The 21770-nt window shown below is 60.0% G+C and overlaps 2 protein-coding genes across 11 annotated transcripts in view; both read left to right on the forward strand.

Annotated features, from left to right (window-relative positions):
* Window positions 1–5281, forward strand: part of AGRN (agrin) — a 34107-nt gene extending 28826 nt beyond the window's left edge. For 4 of the 9 annotated variants that reach the window (XM_041771312.1, XM_041771314.1, XM_041771318.1 and 1 more), the window contains 12 exons: window positions 35–131; window positions 242–406; window positions 507–618; window positions 834–845; window positions 1076–1192; window positions 1303–1495; window positions 1582–1669; window positions 1863–1886; window positions 2533–2565; window positions 2809–3033; window positions 3468–3571; window positions 3951–5281. In XM_041771312.1, coding sequence (XP_041627246.1) covers window positions 35–131; window positions 242–406; window positions 507–618; window positions 834–845; window positions 1076–1192; window positions 1303–1495; window positions 1582–1669; window positions 1863–1886; window positions 2533–2565; window positions 2809–3033; window positions 3468–3571; window positions 3951–4108 — 1328 coding nt within the window. In that variant the 3' untranslated portion in view covers window positions 4109–5281. The remainder of the gene's footprint in view (window positions 1–34; window positions 132–241; window positions 407–506; window positions 619–833; window positions 846–1075; window positions 1193–1302; window positions 1496–1581; window positions 1670–1862; window positions 1887–2532; window positions 2566–2808; window positions 3034–3467; window positions 3572–3950) is intronic. The other 5 variants (XM_041771315.1, XM_041771320.1, XM_041771316.1 and 2 more) reach the window with 3 other exon arrangements.
* A 2651-nt stretch (window positions 5282–7932) lies between these two features.
* On the forward strand, window positions 7933–21420 carry LOC121499421 (tyrosine-protein phosphatase non-receptor type 11-like). Of its 2 annotated transcripts, none has more exons than XM_041769998.1 (15): window positions 7933–7996; window positions 13820–13942; window positions 14947–15144; window positions 15785–15860; window positions 16048–16167; window positions 16346–16459; window positions 16629–16725; window positions 16975–17054; window positions 17494–17649; window positions 17869–18000; window positions 18791–18945; window positions 19049–19116; window positions 19834–19982; window positions 20066–20154; window positions 20388–21420. In XM_041769998.1, the coding sequence occupies exons 1-15, from the start codon at window positions 7983–7985 to the stop codon at window positions 20440–20442; spliced, it is 1626 nt and encodes a 541-aa protein (XP_041625932.1). In that variant the 5' UTR covers window positions 7933–7982; the 3' UTR covers window positions 20443–21420. The 2 variants fall into 2 exon arrangements, with proteins under 2 accessions (XP_041625932.1, XP_041625931.1); XM_041769997.1 differs by having other exon boundaries at window positions 15785–15971; window positions 20388–21418.
* Window positions 21421–21770: the final 350 nt, after the last annotated feature.

Consider the following 21770-nt stretch of genomic DNA (forward strand, 5'->3'; position numbering starts at 1 on the left):
GCCCCCCGTGTGACCACTGTCCTCTCCTCCACAGTCTCGGAGCGGGATTCTTCCCAGCCCTTCCTGGCTGACTTCCATGGCTTCTCCTACCTGGAGCTGAAAGGGTTGCATACCTTTGAGCGGGACCTGGGGTCAGTAGACAGAAGGGGGGGATGAGGGGAAACCTCCCCCTAACCCCCGTCCAGCCTGTGGGCTGAAAGGCCATTGAGATGCCTGCCCACTTGAGTCTAACTGACCCCAGGGAGAAGCTGGCACTGGAGGTGGTGTTCCTGGCCCGTGGGCCCAGTGGTTTGCTCCTCTACAATGGGCAGAAGACAGACGGCAAGGGGGACTTTGTGTCACTGGCGTTGCATGACCGCTTCTTGGAATTCCGCTATGACCTGGGCAAAGGGGCAGCGGTCATCAGGTGCGCCCTCGTGGCTGGGCATGGGGGTGAGGCTGGGGACACTCTGGGGTGGCGGGCTGGCAGGGCCCAGAGCCTGCTCACTGTAACCCCTCCTCACCAGGAGCAAGGAGCCAGTGGCCCTGGACACCTGGACCAGGGTCTCACTAGAGCGCAATGGCCGCAAGGGTGCCATGCGTGTCAGTGATGGGCCTCGCGTGCTGGGAGAGTCCCCGGTGAGTATCCCTGCCGCCCTGGGCCTCCCATCACCAACTTGCCTGCCTCCTTGCTCCTCCCTGTTCTCCTGGGAGGCCTGGCCGCCCCCACCCCACAGCTGGCTCTCACTGAACTGTTTTCTCCCCCATCCGCCCTGTGCTCTGACTGTCTCTCTCTGCCCTCACTGCTCTCTGGCCCTTGCTCTGCAACCCCCACCCTGCTCTTCGGACGACAGAAATCCCGCAAGGTACTGGTCTCTTGCTCTCACCCTACTCATTTACCTTCTAGAGTAGCTCCTGCCCCCCACTAAGTCCGCATTGGCCATGTTCGTGATTAACTCTGCCTCCTAGCTAGGCTGATGGGCGAGGGGGCGGTCCCTGCAGGCTGGTGGGGCTGCTGGTCTGGGGCTCTGTGTCTGGGTCTCTGCCCAGTGCACAGGCCCCGCAGCCCCTCACCCACCATCTTCCCCCACCCCAGGTGCCACACACTGTCCTCAACCTGAAGGAGCCACTCTATGTTGGAGGGGCCCCTGACTTCAGCAAACTGGCCCGGGCAGCTGCGGTATTCTCTGGCTTCGATGGCGCCATCCAACTGGTACATAGGGCAGGGGTGGGGCCCCTCCCAGAGGTGGCCCAGAGGTGGTGGCTGCTGTGGTAGAGAGGCCAGCAGTCCAGACAGAGGTTCTCCATCTCTTATCCCTCCAGGTCTCCTTGAAAGGCCACCAGCTGCTGACCCAGGAGCACGTGGTGCGGTCAGTGGATGTCTCGTCTTTTGCCCACCACCCTTGTACTCAGGCCTCGGGCCACCCGTGCCTCAATGGGGCCTCCTGCCTCCCTCGAGAGGCCTCCTATGAGTGCCTGTGCCCCGGGGGCTTCTCAGGGCTTCACTGTGAGAAGGGTAAGGGTGAGCGCTGCCCAGCCCCTGGCTGAGACTGGATGGGGGGAGCCCTGCCCGAGGCGGCCCTCACCCCGACTATCTCTCAGGGCTGATTGAGAAGTCAGCAGGGGATGTGGACGCCCTGGCCTTTGACGGACAGACCTACGTCGAGTACCTCAATGCCGTGACTGAGAGGTAACACGCCACCTGGGAGCCGGGCACCCCTCTGCCCTCTGCGGTCTGTCTGGTCCTGTCCGTGCATGCCGTGCACGGTAAGACGCTGGACCCTCCACACCCACCCTCCTCCTATGGCCAGGAGGGCAAGGCCCAGTGTTCACCCCCTCCTCCACTCCTTCCTTCTCACCACCTCTGTCTCTTTGTTTCCAAGCGAACTGACCAATGAGATCCCAGCGTAAGTAGCACCTTGGCCCCCTCTCCCACCTTCACTCTCACCCATCTCAGCTCCTCATCCACGGCAGCACATCCCAAGCCTCACCCCCACCCTGCAGAGGGCAGGGGCAAGACTTTCCATTCTGGTGTAAGAGAATGGGGTGAGGGGTTGTTCATGCTGAGGGCCAGTCACTCCTTCCACCCCCTGTAGCCACTGCCCTGACACAAGGCACCAGCATAGTGTGCACGTATGTGTGTGTGCCTTAGAGGGCATGTATGTATGCATGCATTAGAGGGCACGTGTGTATGCGTGCACATGCGTCCCTGCACGTGTACCTCATGTGCCTATGTGTATACAGACGCACACATGTGCTCAGACATCCAGGGGCCTTCCCAGGCATCCGAGCACTCAGCCTCCCCTCTCCATCTCTGCCCTTGGCCTGGGTCATGCCCACCAACCCTATGTGTAAGCATGTGACCTTGCCTCGGCTCTGTGGCGGGTAGAGCCAGGTCCCGGGGTCCTGTGTGTCCCCCATGGGTGCTTGCTCTCTCACTCTCCATTGCTGGAAAGGGGACTTGGGGAGGGGCTGCCAGGTCCCCCCACCGACCCTACAGTACAGCCTGTCTGTCCCCTGCTCACCTGCTTCCCCTCTCTTCCGGCTTCTAAGTCCTGATGCTCCGGATTCCGGGGCCCTTCCCAGGTGAGCAGTGGCACCCCAACCCTCGCTGTCTGCACCTCATTCCTCTGCTTATGTATCTGCCGTCTGGCCCTGTGTCCTAGCGTCCATCTCTCGGCCTGTCTGTGCCATGCGGGAGTCCACCCACCCACCCATCCAGTCTCCCCGGGCCTCCTCACAGCTGCGGTCATGGCCCTGGACCTCCCTCCTTCTGCCCCCCATCTCTGGCTGCCCTCCCGGAGGCCCTGACCCACTCTCTGCTTGCAGTGAGAAGGCCCTGCAGAGCAACCACTTTGAGCTGAGCCTGCGCACGGAAGCCACTCAGGGGCTGGTGCTGTGGAGCGGCAAGGCCACAGAGCGGGCCGACTATGTCGCACTGGCCATCGTGGATGGGCGCCTGCAGCTGACCTATGACCTGGGCTCCCAGCCCGTCGTGCTGCGCTCCACTGTGCCGGTCAACACCAACCGCTGGCTACGAGTCAGGGCACATAGGTCAGTGGGAAGCCTGGTACACCCAGAATAGCGGCGGGTGGTGCCTGGACTTGCCCAGCTGGGGTGTGCCCAGTCACTCATGACCACTGCCAGCGATGGGGGAGGGACAGGAGGACAAAAGAGAAGCAGTTACGGCCGAGGAATCCCTGATCCAAAAGGGGGGTACTTGCTCTGCCCCACTTATGTGTGGAGACCTGTCTGTATAGTCTGAGCCTGGCCATCCCCTACAGCAAAGTCTAACCCATATGAGGCCCCCCCCACCGCCCTAGCCACCACGTGTTCTGCTAGGGACCATGGCCATCTCATTCTGGTCCTGGGGGTGATGGTGGTGGGACCCAGGGCAGGGCTTCTGGGTGAGAGGGATATGGGGCTCAGATGGGGGTTGGGGGCAGGTGTGACCTCTGGAACTGTCTGATGGTCTCACCCACCCCCAGGGAACAGAGGGAAGGTTCCCTTCAGGTGGGCAATGAGGCTCCCGTGACTGGCTCTTCCCCGCTGGGTGCCACACAGCTAGACACAGACGGAACTCTATGGCTGGGTGAGTGTTTTCGGGGCAGCCAGAGTCGGGGGAGCCCCCCCAGGGTCTCAGAATCTCTGAAAGACAGACCTCATCCCCTGGGGTTAGCAACTAAGAGTGCCACCTGAGTCACCCCATCCAGGAGGGCAGACCAATGAGTCAGGGTAGGGCTCTGTCCACTTCCATCTTAGGCACTGCAGTTCCCTGGGCGATTGTGACTGTGGGGCGAGGAGGCTGGAGCATGTCTCCTGGTCAGATGGCCCCCTCACCCCCAGGGCACCGATAGGCCCCAGGTAATTCACTTGGTCTTTCTAGTATGGGCGGGTCTCTCTGCTGGCTGGTGCTCCAGGCTGCCCATCCCTTTGTCACACTGGGCGGTCTTCCTCCTGTCTTCCTGCAGGTGGCCTGGAGAAGCTGCCCATGGGCCAGGCCCTGCCCAAGGCCTATGGCACGGGCTTTGTGGGCTGCCTGCGGGATGTGGTGGTGGGGCAACACCCACTGCACCTGCTGGAGGATGCTGTCACCAAGCCAGAGCTCCGACCCTGTGCCGCCCCATGACATACAACACAGTCCACTACCTACCCCGTTGTCATTATTTTCTATTTTTGTAAATTCATTGCTTTTTTGATATGGTTTTCTTGCCTATGTGTTGGCCAGAGGGACTGCTGGACCAGCCTCCCTACCGTCCAAGCAGACAAGCTACAGAGATAAACTCTGTCTCGGGACTTGCAGGGGAGTTGGCACAGGCAGCTTGAAGGGCTTGACCAGCAGCAGCCTCAGGATGTGTGCCTCCACCCTGGCCCACTGTCTCAGCCCCTTCTGCTGGGCCTCCCTGTGTGTCCACTGTGTCCCCAGAGCAGGGAGGTGCTGTTGGGGCTTGAGGGGGCCCTTCTTCCACACAAATCCTAAGGGGTCTCTCCAGGTTCCCACTTGAGCTGCTCTTGCCCACTGCGTGTGCTGTAGGCCAGGGCTAGCCTCGAGCCCACACGGCCTCCTCCCAGGCCTCCTGTGCCAATACTGTGACTTAGAAGCAATGTTACTGTTGGGGTTGTGCTTCCCCTTCCTTCAACTATGTCCACCAGTCCCAGAGTGCTGGAGAAAAGAGGCCAGGCCCAGACCTGGTCAGGGCACCTTGGCCCTTAGCTGGCCTTGCCTGTCTACTCAGCCACCTTGGACATAGCTGCGTCCTCTCCCTGAGACCCCAGGTCCCAGTAGGAGCCCTGAGAGGGAGCAGAGCTGCTATGTGATGTGGTTGATGACCACGCCTCTTGGCTTGGCCAGCTGCCATCCCCCTCTCAAGGATGGATGTCCAGGTCTGACCACCAACCTTTGTGCATTGATTTCATTTGACACCTGCGATGACAGGGCCATCATCCTTCCTGTCCTGGCCCAAGGTCTCCTGAGTCCACACACCACACAGCAAACATCTAGCTCTGGTGTGAGGGGTGTCATTGTCCAATACCAAGGCCAAGGGGTTAGTGTAGAGGCAGCAGAGAAAACTGCAATATTACACCCCATCTCACCTGTCCCCCACCCCCTGTCCTGTGGGGGTGGCAGCCCTAACCCTCCCACAGTGGTGAATGGGCCAGTGAGCCCAAAGGCTGGAGGGAGCCCCATATGTCATGTTACTAACTACAGTCTGTGTCTGTGTCTGTGTCAATCACCGTGAAATAAAGTCTGAACACTTTAAAAGAGGTGCTGGCATCTGTCCACACCCAACACCACCCCTGAGCCCTGCCTGGCCGAGTGATCACTGACCTGGCTGCCTCCTCTCTTGTGGCTTCTTATTCAGCTTTGGTGTTTTGTTTTGTTTTGTTTTTCTTTTTTCTTTTTTTTTTTTTTTAATTTTATTTATTTATGATAGGCACACAGTGAGAGAGAGAGAGAGGCAGAGACACAGGCAGAGGGAGAAGCAGGCTCCATGCACCGGGAGCCCGACATGGGACTCGATCCCGGGTCCCCAGGATCGCGCCCTGGGCCAAAGGCAGGCGCCAAACCGCTGCGCCACCCAGGGATCCCATGTTTTGTTTTTCTTATTCAGCTTTGTGATACAGCACAGGCTCCAAGCTTCCTTAGGAGGCTCTGGATGGAGCAAAGGGCCTTGCACTGGGGTGTAGGGCTGCTTTTTGCAGAGTGCACACTGTTCTGGATGGGGGTGGTGCCCATGTGCATGCATGTGTCTGCACACATGTCCTCTACATCTGTATGTGAGCACTGGATGGGAAGGGGAACTGTGAAGAGAGTGGTCTGGTTGTACTAAGGACAGGAGGGTGGGGGGCCTGGAGGTGCAGCCAGGGTGGGTGGGTGGGTAGGGCACACACCCTTTTCATTGGCCTAGCTAGGAGGGTGACTGTTGGCCCTACTGGGAGAACCTAAGTAGGAGTCCCTGACATGGGTTGGTCCTGTGGAGCTATGACCCACCAGCCCCACAGTGTCTGTGAACCTCTAACAAGGATCAGGGGAAAAGGAGAGTTGAGTGGCCTTCTCTCTGAAACTGGTGACCTTTATAAAGGATAACTAAATGTTATTTTTGTTATTGTTGTTAATAGAAAAAAGGTAGAAAATGAATATAAGGAAACAAAAATAACCATGCACTTTGCACCCAGGTGACCTGTTAGCCCATGCACATTCACATTTTAATCCATTATTCCTTAACTTGTTTGTTCAGGAGACATGTGTGGAATGCATGCTGTGTTAGTGTGTGCCAGTCAGTTGTCAGGTGCTGGGAAAGGGAAGGAGTGTGGCTCTGAACCCCAAGATGCTGAGGAAGGATAGGCAGGTGAAGATGCTTACAAGGGGCAGGACTAGCCTGAGGCTCCAGGGAAGGTCCAGGAAAACCTGGAGCTCAGACCCAGGTCTGAGGGTGAGGAAGTTGCTAGAGCAAGGGTGTGAAGGCCTGAGGTAGGGCAGGAGGTATCTGTATCTCAGTGCAAGTGTCCTGCGGCTAAACGGAAGTGATCTGAGCAGGAGGAAGTACAGGACCAGCCCAAACAGCTGGAGGCCCTGGAGGGGCCTGACTCCATTCAGAGAAGCTGACTATCAGGGTAGTGGGAGCAGGTGAAGATAGGACAGACCCTGCAGGGCCTGGTTAGCCTGGGGATCTGTCTGAAGAGCTGTAGGAAGCTCCAGGAGGGCTTTGAACCAGAGTTGGTCAGACTTTATGAGAGCATTCCTGCTGTGTAGGACAGGGTACTGGGGCCCAAGAAAGACGGGGAAGAGAGGGATTTTGGAGCAGAGTGGATAGGCCTGTAGTGGGTGGGGGCGGGGGGAGCAGGGCACTAATGCAGGCACTGGGGCACCTGGGTGGCTGCCACCCTGACGTATCTGGAGGTGCTCAGCTTGAGGAGCTGAGACCCAACCGAATGGAGTTCAGGAAGCCATGCAGTACTAGGTGGAGGGCATGCTGAACATATGGGAGCCCGTGGGCTGCTCTGGGGGTCAAGTGAGGGGAGAAGAGGCTCTCATACCAGGAGGTCAAGAAGAAGGTGGGCCAGTAGGGCCAGGAGGACCAGGAGTGTCTCGGAGTTGATGCTTCCAGGAGAGGCTCTCAGGGCAATAGCTGCTGAGGCTCAGGACCCTCAGGTGGCTAGGTGAAGTGACCTGAGTGTGTAGGAGAGAAAGTATCGCAGGCATGAAGCACTGCCCCTCTGTCCATGGTGGACCAGTAGGGTGGCTGGGGATCTGGGCTTCAGGGTTGGAAGCTGCAGAAGGTTCCATGCCTTGCTGTACCACTCCTGAAGAAGTGGTAGAGGGGAGGTGGACAGGAGAGGGCCTTGATGTTCCAAATGAGTCTCAAGGTTGAGAGTCCAGAGGAATTAGGGTGCTGCTCCCAGTAAGAGGCTTAGGAGCAGGTGGTTTGGCCAGTGGGGGCTGGGCTGGGAACAAGCTGATGGGAAGCGCAGCTGGAGCACAGGTGAAGGGTGTGTCAGCACCACTTAGGGAGGAAGGGAGGGAGGGAAGCCCCCCACGGTAGGAGGATGGAGAGGGGGCTCCCTGGTCATCAAACTGGATCCCGCCTCCGTCCCTCAGGGGTCTCCTCGTCCAGCTTCGCACCCCCCCCCCCCCCCACACACACACACTAAGGAGACAATGCGGAAAGGCCCATGGGGCCTGGGACACGTGGGTTTGGAACATTCACGCCCCGGCCAGGCTGAGGGCCTCTCGGTCCCGGCCGCCCCGCGCCCTCGCCCTCCGAGCCCGGAATGGCCGCGTGATCCCCTGGTTCTGAAGTCTGATGCCCTCAAAGACTGTTGCTTTCACCCCAACTTCTCCCGCACAGGGCACACGTGCGGGCGCGGCGCCTTTAAGGAAGTCCCGGGACAGGACTCCGGGGGCGGGGCTCCGGGGGCGGGGCTCCGGGGGGCGGGGCCTTCTCTCCGAGGCTCGAGGGCGCGGCGGTCCGGACCCGCCAGGCGCCGGGCTCGGAGCAGACATGACCTCGCGCAGGTGAGCCAGGGCCGCTAGGTAGCTCGACCCTGCGACCCCTGGAGATGCGCTTCGGGCGGTGCCTGGCCCGACGGGCACCGACGGGTTGCGCGGAGACCTGCCCCCAGGCCAGACCTCTTGGCGAGACCTCTCTGTCCAGCCAGGGCCGACACCAGGGCCCCAGGCCCAGGAGGCAGTTGGAAAGGACTCTTTCCAAAAGGGGGGCAGGGGGTGGCCTGGGTGGAGGTCAGAAGCACTCCAACCCTAGGGACCAGAAGGGCCCCTACAGGGGTGGGTGGCAGGGGTTGGAGCCTAGAATGGGCAGACCCTCCCACTCTCCCTCCCCTGTACCCCTTGCCCTGCTCCAGGCTCCCTTTTGGCCACTGGGCTTCTATCCTGCCAGGTGTGGGTCACTCTGCCTTCCTTAGGCCCAAAACCCAGGGCAGTAGGGCTCCTGAGGGTCTAGTCACAAGGACCAGCCCTCTGTGGCTGAGCTCATCTTTCTTCCAGACCCTCCAAAGGGCCAGGTGTGAGGCCAAGCTCCCTGGTGGGGACTGAGAGCCTAAGTAGCCACAGGTCAGGCCAGCTTTCAGCATCCGAGATGAGGCAAAAATGGGAACTGTGACAAGAAGTGGGTCCACCCTGCCCTTTCTGTGGGTCCCTGCTCTATGGGTATGTGCACACACGTGTGTGAGCTCAGACTCTTAGCCTGCATGGGGATGTCAGGTTGTGTGTGGGGGAAACAAGTGGGAGACACATCACTGGGGGCTTGCTGAAGCCAGAGGTCACAGGAGGGGCCATGCTCAATCCGTGAGGAGCTGGACAAGGTCTGATCTGAAGGTCCACAGGGTGTCTCCCTGCCTGGGCAAGGTCTGCAGCCCCAGGCAGAGACCCCAGTCTCCGCCCATCTCCCCGCCAGCAACAGTTCAGTAACAAGGGTCCCAGGATCCCTAGGAGGGATGCATGAGGCACACTGGCCTCCACCAAGGTCATAAGCCCTTGTAGGCTCAGAAATATGGGAACTCAGTTGGATCTCAGGAATTTGTCTATAACAGCCCAAATTTGGGGAGGAGGGGGTTTAGATGTCTGGTTGGGATGACCCCTCAGGCTCCCCTCAGCCTCAGCCTGGTGCTCAGCGAAGGCCACATCTGTGTCATGTGCATGTGACCTTGTGCCAGCCTGGGAAAGCCCCGGGTGGGGCTCTGTCCGCCCTTGCCAGCCCCTCTCTGCCCCACCCCATGGTGACCATCTGGAGGTCACTCTATGGCCTGCACCCCTATCAGGCCTGGGCAGTACAGTCGATCCCCCTGTGTCCGCCCTCACGTCACATCCCCTTCCTGTGGCCCTGTGGTTTGCGGGTCAATGGGCACTGTTCTCTGTGGGGCAGGGCTGGGTGCAGGTGTCTTAGTACTGGTACCTGGGAGGGGCTGGATCCTTTAGTGGGGTGGTGGGCCTGCTGCGCCCCCTCCACCTCTCCTTCTGCTCCCAGGCTTGGAGAGGAAAGTGCACCTCTGATTAGTTTGGTTCTCTATAGGACAGGCAGACCTTGGTTTGGTTTCCTCTTGGGGGCTGGGAGCAGGGAGAGGGGAAGGACACTGTGCTCTAGAGTCCTCACGCCTGGAACCCCCTACACTGGCCTGTGTACGCCCCATCACCACGACAGTGTTTGCCCTGCGGGGTGTCCAGCCTCTGTATCGTGTGCCTCTCTGGGTCCCAGGGTTGCGGCAAGGCTGTGCAGGCCAGACTAGTGGCCAGCCTGGGTTCAAGCTGATTGGTTAGGTGGCCTGGTCTGTTCCTGGGTTCCTGAGCTCAGACTGGGTCCAGCGGGCCTGAGGGGGCCAGGCCATTGGACCTGTGGGAAGCCCAGTATGCGCTGCTCACCCTACCTACCTCCCCTTCCTGGGACGGCAAGGCCGCATCACCAAGGCAGAGCTGAGTCATTGACCCGTCACAGGGCAGGGAGCGCTCTGGCACAGAGAGGGTCCGGGGATTAGAGATGGGCACCTGGAGCCTCCCTACCACCTCCCACCCCTGTAGCCAGGGGCAGCAAGCCTCACTGGCCTGCTGGGCACCCAGCTCCACCTCCACGTCTGGCTAGGGGGATGTGAGGCCCTGCCTCAGCCTGAGATTCTGGAGCGCGTTGGTAGGAGTGGCTGCAAGTTCTCAGGACACCCCACCCCTGAAGATTTCCACCTGATAGACCCAGTGACAGTTTGTGGGGAGGCAAGGGGGACGGAAAGTATGATTGAGGATCCTTGAAAGGACACCAAGGTGCCCTTCACCCCTCTCTGTGGCTTTGATTCTGGGCCTCCACCCTCCATCCCTGCCCCCACACTCTGGGCATTGCCCATCTTGAACTGGAATCTGAGGCTGCCTGCTGGGGCTGGGGGGAGGGGGCATCTGGGCACAGGATGTGGTTCAACAGAGTAGGTGGCCCAGGGTGGAGGGGGTTGGAAGCTTTCTTCTGGGTTCTAGTCCTCCCCCCACCACCACCCCACACTGTCTCATCACGGTTCAAGGACAGCAGAAAGCCATTGCCCTGTTCCTGGTGGTCTCGCCGCCCACTTTCCTGTGACCAGCTCTGGAGGTCACCACATGGCATCTCCGCCTCTAGGAAGCCTTCCCTGGTAGCCTCAGCTGCTGGACCAATTGACCAAAAATTGCCCCAGGTCTGACTTCCCCACAAGCCAGTGTGGGAGGGAGCTCAAAGCAGTAGTCTCAGGCCAAGTCCAGGAAGTACCTGGATGGCCCTGTCCCTGATTCCCCCAGGGAAAGTGTGAACAGGAGTGTTACTCAGGCCAGGTGGCCCTAGGCCAGTCATCTGGGCTTCCAGGCCTCTCTGAATTAACACATGGACCCTGGAGAGCCTGCCCTCAGTGAAGGCACAAAGTGATAAACACAAATTGTGTATGTGTCTATGGGCCATTAACAAGGTAGGGGAGGGACGCCTGGGTGGTTCAGCGGTTGAGCATCTGCCTTTGGCTCAGGGCGTGATCTTGAAGTCCTGGGATCAAGTCCCACATCAGGCTCCTTGCATGGAGCCTGCTTCTCCCTCTGCCTGTGTCTCTGCCCCTCTCTCTGTGTCTCTAATGAATAAATACATAAAATCTTAAAAAAAAAAGAAAAAACAAGGTAGGGGAGCAGTGGCGCTGCAGGGAAATGCAGGGACTATACACCGTGCCCAGCACAGGCAGTTGGTTCTGTGCATTTGGAAGGTAGGGCACAAGGCTGCTGGAGAAGAGAGCACCGAGGGGCTGCAGGTTGGTGACCTGAGCTATGAGTGAGTGGTGTCCCCTTCCCTGAGTGAGGACTATGTAACAAAGTTATGGTTTATGGGCATGGCCAGGAGTTTTAAATTTTGCAAATGAAAGATAGAAATGTTACCTTTCCAAAGAGAGATGCCAAGAAGTATTTGTGAGTTTGAGGCTCAGATCCCACGTGGGGTGAGAGGTATAGAAGGCACATGGACCTGTCGACACATGCCGGGCTCAGGTGGGGAGTCTGACATTGAGAAGTCAGAAAGAGGAGGGCCCAGCAGAGGGTTCTAGCCAGGGAAAGCAGAAGAGCTGAGCAGTGTGGAATTCTGGAGAAATATTTCTAGAAGGAGGCATAACCACCTGTGTCTGTCAGGTGCTGCTGAGGACAGAGGCCTGACCACAGGCCCTGGAGACAGATGACACTCTGAGAGCTGAGGTCTCAGTGGAGCTGGAGGGCAGAGGGGAACAGACCTGTGAGGACTCAGGCAAGGACGAGCTTGCAGACCAGCACAGACCAGAACTTTCTGTGGTGATGGAAACGTTTCCTACCTGCACTGTCAACAGTGTCTGCCAGCCACATGTGGCTCTCAGCAGTGAAGTGTAGCAGTGTGACCAAGGAACTGGGTTTGATTTTGTTGAATTTTAATTCATTTACATTCACATGGAAGCTGCTGTGTGGGACATACAGGTATAGACTGTGTGCACAGAATGGCTCCTTAGAGGAGTTAGGACAGGCCCTGAAGGAGGAGAAGACCCAGAGGGCGAGATCCAGGGGGCTTTAGACATGTGGTCTGATTTCCATTCTAGAAAGATTTCTACAGGGCAGGATCGTCTTTGTTCCTATCTCTTGGGTCAGATTTAAACCTGAGCTTTAGGGGGATCCCTGGGTGGTTCAGCGGTTTAGCATCTGCCTTCGGCCCAGGGCATGATCCTGGAGACCCGGGATCGAGTCCCATGTCGGGCTCCCTGCATGGAGCCTGCTTCTCCTTCTGCCTATGTCTCTGCCTTTCTCTGTGTGTCTCTCATGAATAAATAAATAAAATCTTCAAAAAATAAAAATAAAATAAACCTGAGCTTTAAATGCTTGCCCTGAAAAAAAAAAATGCTTGCCCTGAGAGGGGACATCAGAGCTACCAGGGTAAAGAACATAGCAGCTATGGTCTTGGCTGTGGCCTCATGCCGGGCTCAGGTAAGCACTTTCTTCGCTTGGCTTCTATGACAGCCCTGAGCAAGGGCCCTCCTGGCCAGTCCCTCTGGCCAGTCCCAGGGAGGCAGGGCTGGGGGGTGGAGGCAGGGTTGCAGCCCCTCTAGTCCTTCACCAACAGGACTCGGCCTGTATTGGGCTCCACAGGTGGCGGAACCTGCCAGCCGTCCTGACCCTCCTCTCAGGTGTAGGCCACCCATCCACCTGTACCCCTGCCATCCATTTACTTATTCATTCACTTCTTTTTTTTTTTTTTTAAGATTTTATTTATTTATTTTAGAGAGAGAGCAGGAGTGGAGGGAGGGGCAGAGGGACAAGGAGGGTCTCAAGCGGACTCGCCCCTGAGAGCAGAGCCCAATGTGGGGCTCGATCTCACAACCTTGAAATCACAACCTGAGCCAAACCCGAGAGTCAGAAGCTTCACCGACTGAGCCACCCGGGTACCCCCCCTTTTCATTCATTTCTTAATTCAGGCATATTCATTAATACCCAGGCAGAACAGTCTCTATCCTTTGGAGCTTAAATGCTTGAGTGGGAGATAGACAGTAAGCCAATAATACATCCTATATGTCAAGGAGGTGACAAATACTATGAGAAAAATAAGGCAGAGTAAGAAGGAAAGAAGGAGAAGTGAGAGGGCTCTCTCAGCCTTGTGCTTGTAGGTCAGCGGAGCAGAAAACAGCTAGTCCTGCGGCTCTCTGAGGAGAGCCAGGGCTGGGGAAGCGGTCCTTGAGGTTGCAGCATGTGCCCCATGAGAGAAGGTGGTGGCCAATACCACGCCTGGAGGCATAGAGTGGACAGGGTCTGCTCGTGGGGCTGTAAAGGCAGGAAGGAAGCCCTGGTGACACTGGGGCTCCCCGAGTGCCTTTGGCCAAGCTGGGATGCCCTGACAGGGCCAGAAGGACCAGGCACAGAGTTTAAGGTGAGGATCCTGGGACACCTGGGTGGGTCAGTGGTTGAGCGCCTGTCTTCGGCTCAGGGCGTGATCCCGGAGTTCCGGGATCGAGTCCCACAAAGGGCTCCCTGTCAGGAACCTGCTTCTCCCTCTGCCTGTGTCTCTGCCTCTCTCTCCCTATGTCTCTCATGAATAATAAATAAATAAAATCTTAAAAAAGAAAAAAGAAAAAAGGTGAGGATCCTGATGGTGGTGGTCACCCCCACCCACCCTCCAGCTGTAGGAAAGTTTCTGCTCATCTATATCCCTGGGACCCCATAGCCCCACCTCATTCCCCACAGACCTCAGACCATGGAAGGGGGTAAGCACGAGGCCCACAGCAGGCACCAGGTGGAGGTTGGGTGTGGGCCAGGACTCTGGGTGGGGCTGGGGGGATACAGGGTACATCCTAGCTCTCTGGGATAGCCAACTTATGGTCTTCATTCCAGGTGGTTTCACCCCAACATCAGTGGAGTTGAGGCAGAGAAGCTGCTCCTATCCAGGGGCCAGCACGGGAGCTTCCTGGCGAGACCCAGCAAGAGCTGCCCGGGAGGCTTCACATTGTCTGTCAGGTGGGTGAAGGTGGATGGGTGCTGCAGCCTGGTGTGGACAGGCCTGAGGCTCAAGGGAATCCAACACCCTAAGCTGGGGGACAGGTGGGGATCAGTCCCCCCATCCTAGGAAGTCAGCATCCCTACCAGGGGTGGGGAGCCAACAGGTTGGCAAGGGTGGGGGGAAGCAGGCATTCCTGGCCAGGTGGCTTCTGGACAGGAGGGAATCGTTTGGAGGGCTCAGTGAGGTTGGGGAGTTGGCAGGACCTCCCTCCTGCCCTCTGAGGATTCTGGTGTATTGGGCAGGGGGCCTCAATGGCCCACGATTATGACCCCATCTCCTGGGGGTGCTGCCCACTGAGGGTCTGGCCGGAGGCCATGAAAGGCCCATTGTGTGGAGAGGAGGGATGGGGAGGGGCTGCAAGCAGCAGAGTGGACAGCCAGACTTGTGTCGGCCCTGGATGGGAAGGGGTCACTCTGTGGGAAAGAGTGGTGATCTGCTGGGGTGGCTCTAGATCTTTCCAGTTTCTCTGCTAAACTGAGGCAGCAGGTGGGCCTGAGGCTAGCTGTCAGGATGGACTTCTCTCACTTTGGAGACTGAGGTTCTCCCTTGAGACTTCCCTCATAGCTTCCTGTGCTGCGAGGCCTGGAGAGGCCATCCTGGGGGCCGTGTCCCCAGGCAGGTGGTCTGGGTCATGGAGGGTCGCTTCAGTGTCTGCCTCCAGGCTCAGGGAGAGTCTGGCCTGTGGTCTGCAAGTCCAGTCCTGACGGCACAGGGAGACAGCGGGGGGGGGGGGGGGGGGTTACCCACCAGCGGGGGGCAGGGGGGGGCTCTCAGGCTTGCTGGATGGGGAAGGGCCTGGCCTTGGCTCTTCCTGGCAGGGGAACCACAGAGGCAGAGATAACAGCACAGGAAAAGCTCAAGGACTGTTCTGGAAGCTGAGGGTGGTGATGGGAAGAAGGGGGTTGGTGGGAGCATACCCCCCCCACATCCATGACAGTGACTGGTGCCCCTGCCCTTCTAGGCGCCATGATGAAGTGACCCACGTCAAGATCCAAAACACAGGCGACTACTATGATCTTTACGGTGGGGAGAAGTTTGCCACACTGGCGGAGCTGGTGCAGCACTACACAGGCCAGCATGGGGGGCTGCTCCGTGAGCGCAGCGGGGCCCCCGTTGAGCTCAGGCACCCCCTGGGCTGCCAGGACCCCATATCTGAGCGGTGAGCAGCAGACATCTGGGTGTTTGTGACCATGTGCATGCAGATGTCCTGGGGCAGGGCCTGTTGGGCAAGGCCTCTGGTTTCTTTTGTGCTCCATGGCTCAGGGCCAGGCTTGGGCACCGCTGCAGCTAAGCTGAGGGAGTCCTGCATGCTGCCCTCCCCTGGGGTTTTGAGCCTCATGTCCCCTGGGTCAGCGTGAGCAGCTGGAGCCCTGCAGCCAGTCGTATGCCCACCCTCCTGGCTGGTGACTCAGGTGAACGGTTTCATCCAGCCTCAGTTTCCCGACCTGCACTGCTGAGACCTGAAGGAACTGCATCTGCCAGGGAGGGGTGGTGGGGCTGGTCTAGGAAGGTGGCCCTGACCCTCCTTGCTGGAGCCAGGCTGCCACCTGGTGGCCACCTCTGGCCCTGCAGGCCCCACCTGTCCTGCCTTCTGCTTGCCTGTTCCTAGGTAGGGAGAGTCAGAGAGTAGGGCAGGGTAGACAGGCTGGCCCGGGTGAGGGGATCTGGGTGGGTCTGTCCGTCTCCCTCTGTCTTGGCTTGGAGCCTTCTGGCTGCATGTGGGTCTGTGTCCCCTCACCCAGCCAGGCCACAGCCCCATCTCACCTGTGTCCCCCTCGACACCCCACACCCTGGGCCAGGTGGTACCATGGGCACCTGTCTGGCAAGGAGGCCGAGCAGCTGCTGATGGAAAAAGGACGTCCGGGTACCTTCCTGGTACGGGAGAGTCAGAGCAAGCCTGGGGACTTCGTGCTGTCTGTGTTCACACAGCAGCCAGACAAGGAAGACCGCCGGGCACGGGTCACACACATCATGATCCACTTCCAGGTGGGAGGTGGTAGCAGGGGTGGGTGTGACTCAGGGGAGGGGGTCGTGGCCAGGCCCCTCATTGCCGCCCCCACAGCCAGATGGGAAGTATGACGTAGGAGGTGGGGAACGGTTCGACACCCTCAGAGACCTGGTGGAGCGCTACAGGAAGAATCCCATGGTGGAGAAGTCGGGGATTGTGGTGCATCTCAAGCAGGTATGCCCAGAGCCCAGGGGGTGCCTTGGGACCCAGAGTGAGCTTCACCTCTGGGGTGGGGAGGGCCAAGGGACCCCAGTACCCAGGGGAAAGGGTGTGGGGCCAGGGTAGCTGCCCCAGGGGAAGGTGCTGTGGGGTCTGCTGGGCCCTGCTAAGGGACGCATCTTCTCCCGGCCAGCCCCTCAAGGCCACGAGGATCAATGCCGCAAGCATCGAGAGCCGAGTACAGGAGCTCAACAGGGCTGCTGATGCCAGCGAGAAGGCCAAGCAGGGCTTCTGGGAAGAGTTTGAGGTGCCCGCCCCCCTCGCCACTGTTCACTCTCCCACAGACTCCCATCCTTTGGGGCTTGGACCAGGGCCAGCAGCGGAGGGGGGGTCCGGGGGGAGGGTCAGGACAGGAAGGATGGTCATTGAAGGCTCTGGGGAACAACAGACTGAGGCTTCCATGACCCCTCCCCTAGATGCTGCAGCAGCAGGAATGTCGGCTCCTATATCCCCGGAAAGAGGGACAGCGATTGGAAAACAAGCCCAAGAATCGCTACAAGAACATCCTTCCCTGTGAGGGCCAGGAGCGGGGCCACACTGGGGGCAGGACCCCATCTACTACATGTGGGGCCGATCTGGCGAGGAGGAGCCCTGTGTGGGCTGAGGCCGCGTGGGTTCCCACCACCAGTGTGACTCTGCCTTCTGCACATTCAGAGCCCCTCCCTCCCTCATCTTGCTCAGCGTGGGGTCCCCAGGCAAGGAGGCAGGCGGGGTCTATTTTTTCCTTCTCTGGGAACCTGAGCAGCATCTTCCCCTTCCCAGTTGATACCACCCGTGTCACTCTGCATGATGTGGACGACAATGTGCCTGGAGCAGACTACATCAATGCCAACTACATCAGGGTGGGTGTGCAAGAGACACGTGTGAGTGGCCAGCTGCATGTAGAGCCTAGCATGAATCACATAGGACAACCTGAGCCATGTTTGGCTACATACCAGTCACCCTATCCCTCTATGATGAATCTAGAGCTTCTGCTGACAGGCTCAGGAAGATCTGGGTCCCCCAGGGATCATGGACCCTGGCAGGACAGGAGACATGATTGGGAGAGAGGGGCTGTGGCAGTTTCCAAGGGGTTCTTAGAATGGGCTGGACTAAATATTGGTCTTAAGCTCCTCCCTAGCCTAAGGCAGGAGGGGCCATGTGCTAGGCACCTGGTGGTGCTGCTTTGATTTGCTTGTGAACCACCTGGTGCTACACTGTACATCATTTGCATAGATTTGCATTGTTCTCTGCACTTTAAATCCTGTAAAGAGTGGACACCTGACCCCCACCCCCTTACAGAGTGATCCAGAGGCGAAGCCAGGTCATGGACTGGGCAAGGTATACATCGCCACCCAGGGCTGTCTGCAAACCACAGTGGCTGCCTTCTGGGCGATGGTATACCAGGAGAATACACGGGTCATTGTCATGGCCACAAGGGAGGTGGAGCGAGGCCGGGTAGGAGCTTGGACAGCCCCCTCCCCATCATGTGCTCACGTGGACTTGTGCTGGTGGCTGATGCTGTCTTGCTTCTCCTTCATCCTTCGGGATGCTGGTAGGGGGTGGGGAGGACTCTGGAAGGCCCCTGTGTATGCATATGCAAATCCCCATAGGGCATAAGGGGCAAGGGTGCTGGTGGTCTTTCACCACAGCTGATACAATGCACCCTCCTCCCAGAACAAATGTTTCCGATACTGGCCAGAGCTGCATGGCAGCCAAGAATATGGCTGTGTACGTATCTGCAACTTGGCTGAGTACCAGGCCCAGGGCTACTGTGTGCGGGAACTGCAGGTGTGGCGGCCAGATCAGGTGAGCCCAGAGGGCCACAAGGCATGCAGGGTCAGAGTCACAGTGGTAGAAGTCCACAGGTCTGCACTGGGGGTGAGGAAGCCCTGTCCTCGGAGAACCCCCTTATGGGGCCCCACCCAATCCCACTGGCCTTGATGGAATTCAGGTTCCTTAACCCAGTGGGCACAGTGGGCACAGTCCTGGCCTGGGCGCTAGGGGGCAGTGTTCACAGGCAGGTGACATTCCCAACCCTAGGCCCCCAGGTCCCAGTTCCCTGGCCCCAGGGTGACCTCACATCCACATGGCCTCTCCCTCCCTACTCTCTCCATGGGCCACCTCAGCAGAGTCAATGACTTTTATATGCCAGTGGTGCCTATTTCTGTGGCAGGAACAGATTCCTTCCCAGGCCCCCCCATCTCTACCTGGTTTCTTATGTCTAACCACCTGGGGGGCCCTGCAGGCCCCTCACACTTGGCTTTTCCCAAATAGAGTTCATTGTCCCTAAACCTGTCACCCTGTTGCTCCCTCTTCCTTTCCCCAGGGGCCCAAGCCCACCTGGAGCTGAGTGCCCCCAGGCTCTGAACCCTATAGTTCCCTCCCATTCCCATCTGCTGGGCCTTTACCCTGCTGGTCATTCCTTCTGGCAAATCCTGCCTGCCTTCTGCAGGTTCCTGCCCTGTGCCCTCTGATCCCCAGGGATGAGGGGTCACAGCAGCTCCACTCTGACACCCCCCTACCCCCCACCCACCCCCGGCCTGGCCCCACCTGGGAGCTCCCAGACTGGCCCGGCTCACCAGCCTGCCCTGCCCAGGAAGAGCCACGGCGCACAGTGAAGCACTACCACTACTTCAGCTGGCCAGACCACGGGGTCCCGGCAGAGCCATCTGGCGTCCTTGGCTTCCTGGAAGAGGTGAATAGGACCCAGAGCAGCATGCCGGGAGCCGGACCCATCGTGGTGCACTGCAGGTGCGATCGGGGACGGGGTAGGCGGGCAGTGCAAGTCCAGCCGGGGCAGGGCCACGGCCTCCTCCCCTACACTCGCCACAGGCCTCCCGCTCCGTCCCCACAGCGCCGGCATCGGTCGCACTGGCACCATCATTGTGATTGACATCCTGGTGGACACTATCCGCAGGCAGGGTGAGCCCGTGGCACCCACGCCGGCCCCAGCCCCTCCTGTCCAGCCCCAGCACCCTGCTGGCCCCCATTCCTCCTGTCCAGCCCTGTCCCTCCTGTCCAGCCCCAGCCCCCCGCTGGCCCCTATCCTTCCTGTCCAGCCCCAGCCCCCCGCTAGCCCCCGTCCCTCCTGTCCAGCCCCGTCCTTCCTGTCCAGCCCCGGCCCCCCGCTGACCCCCATCCTTCCTGTCCAGCCCCGGCCCCCGCTGGCCCCCGCCCCTCCTGTCCAGCCCCGGCCCCCCGCTGACCCCCACCCCTCCTGTCCAGCCCCGGCCCCCGCTAGCCCCCGCCCCTCCTGTCCAGCCCCGGCCCCCGCTAGCCCCCGCCCCTCCTGTCCAGCCCCGGCCCCCCGCTGACCCCCATCCTTCCTGTCCAGCCCCGGCCCCCGCTGGCCCCCGCCCCTCCTGTCCAGCCCCGGCCCCCCGCTGACCCCCATCCCTCCTGTCCAGCCCCGGCCCCCCGCTAGCCCCCGCCCCTCCTGTCCAGCCCCGGCCCCCGCTAGCCCCCGCCCCTCCTGTCCAGCCCCGGCCCCCGCTAGCCCCCGCCCCTCCTGTCCAGCCCCGGCTCCCGCTGGCCCCCGCCCCTCCTGTCCAGCCCCGGCTCCCGCTGGCCCCCGCCCCTCCTGTCCAGCCCCGCCCCGTCCTCCCGGCCGCTGCCCGGCCCTGAGCGCGCTGTGTCCAGGTCTGGACTGCGACATCGACGTTCCCAAGACCATCCAGCTGGTGCGGCGGCAGCGCTCGGGAATGGTGCAGACCGAAGCGCAGTACAAGTTCGTGTACCTGGCCGTGCAGCGGTACATCCAGGACGAGCAGCGGCGCCTGCGCGAGCAGGTGGGGTGGGGGCGGGGCCGGGCGGGGGTGGGGCCTGCACGGCCATCACCATGGTGACCGGCGGCCCCACCTCCCCCCGCCAGCCGCCGGGGGAGCGCGACTACCTGAATGTGGGCGTCAGGTCGCAGGATTCCGGCCACAGCGCTGGACCCGCGTTGCCTCGGGCGCCGGCGTGAGTGGGGTCGTCGCGGAGCTGGACCGGGCCGGGGTCCCGGGATAAGAGGGCCACGCTGTGCCCCCTCGGGAGTGGGGAGGTCGTCAGGGAACTGGACCAGGCCTGGGTCCCAGGGTAGGGGGGCCGGGCAGTGCCCCCCCCCCCCGCCCCGGGAGTGGGGAGGTCGTAGGGGGGGCACCCGGGGCGGGGTCCCGCGCGGGTGTAGACCAAACCCTGTCTCTGCCCCGCAGGACCGCGGAGGCCCCCTGCGGCGTGTATGAGAACCTTCAAGGCCTGCCGCGCTGAGGGGATCCCTCCTCTGTGCACCCCGGGTCGGGGAGGGGGCGCTGGAGCCACGCTAGAGGCTTTGCCTTCCTCAGAAGGACTGTTTAGGGCAGAACAGACTGGGGGAAGAGTCCCCGAGCCCTCAGATCCTCCTAATTCGGCCTGGAAGCCTAGAAATGGGGAGAGGCAGTCGGACATGCTAGTGTCCCTGACCTTTCTGGGGCTCCCAGGTGAGGGAGGAGGGGGAGGCAGGGCTTCCAGGGCTTGTCTTGGTATGGGAGGCCACCAGTCACCACCTGCACAACAGAGTGACCACTTCTGACCCTGTGTGCGCTACATTTGAGTATTGGCCTATATGTGTGACATGACTGACCAGTGAGCAAGGGGTGGGTCTGTGCCTGACCTGACTGTAGCCATCCTTGGCATCTGTGCCTGCCCTCCCTGTCCCAAGCCCCCACCGTGGCTTCTGAGCTGCCCACAGTGCAGGTGCATGTGAGGTGCTCATGTGCCTGAGGCTCACATGTGTGCATGACTGGTGTGTGGCGGGTGTGATGTCACTGACATGTAGTCTGTGCTCACACCCTCCTGTCACAGATGGTCCCGTGGCTCTGTGGTATCCTCAATAAAACCACTCCTTCTCAGTTCTGTGTCTTTGTTGGGGCCTGGGGCCCAGCTTCTTGAGGATCTCCCCGAGCCCAGCCAGAGCTAGTAGGAGCAGGGAGCATTGAGCTTTGGGATGAGGAGTCTGAGGCCTGGGATCCAGAACCAGCCTGGCTCACTGGTGGTGGAGGATTCCCACGGCTCATAGCAGGAACGAGCACTGGTGCCGGTGGCCATGGGTTTGGCAGGACTCCTGCCCATCGCTCATGCCCCTGCACTTCACCGTTTGAGCAGCCAGGCCCTGCCCAGGGCGGTCTGCTGGAGGTCTTCAGGATCTTTAGGGCCCACTAGTTGTCGCCACCTTGGCTTCTGTGCATCCTTAGACCTCAGTGCCTAGGGGGTCTGCCCTGGGGCCCTGGGCCCTCTTGTTGGGACTCTCAGCAGGGCTGTGGAGCCGTGACTACTTGGGGATGTCCTTCTGTGTCCATACTGGGGGGTGTTGGGGGAGGGCTCTGTATGCTGAAGGCCCATCCCTACCCTACTCCAGCTGCTCTGGGCCCTCCCCATCTTCTTGGGGGAGCCTCACACTTCTGGGGGAAGAGGGAGGGCTGCTCCAGCCTATCCACAGCCCAGAGGGAGCAGGACTTGGACACCCTAGAACCTAGGGGTCTATCCACCCTAGGAGTTGCAGGGCTTTCAGTCTAGCAGGGGTGTCCTCTGGATCAAAGCTCTCTGAAATGGGGAGGGAA

Source organism: Vulpes lagopus, chromosome 10, assembly GCF_018345385.1.
Source record: "Vulpes lagopus strain Blue_001 chromosome 10, ASM1834538v1, whole genome shotgun sequence".
Taxonomy (NCBI): domain Eukaryota; kingdom Metazoa; phylum Chordata; class Mammalia; order Carnivora; family Canidae; genus Vulpes; species Vulpes lagopus.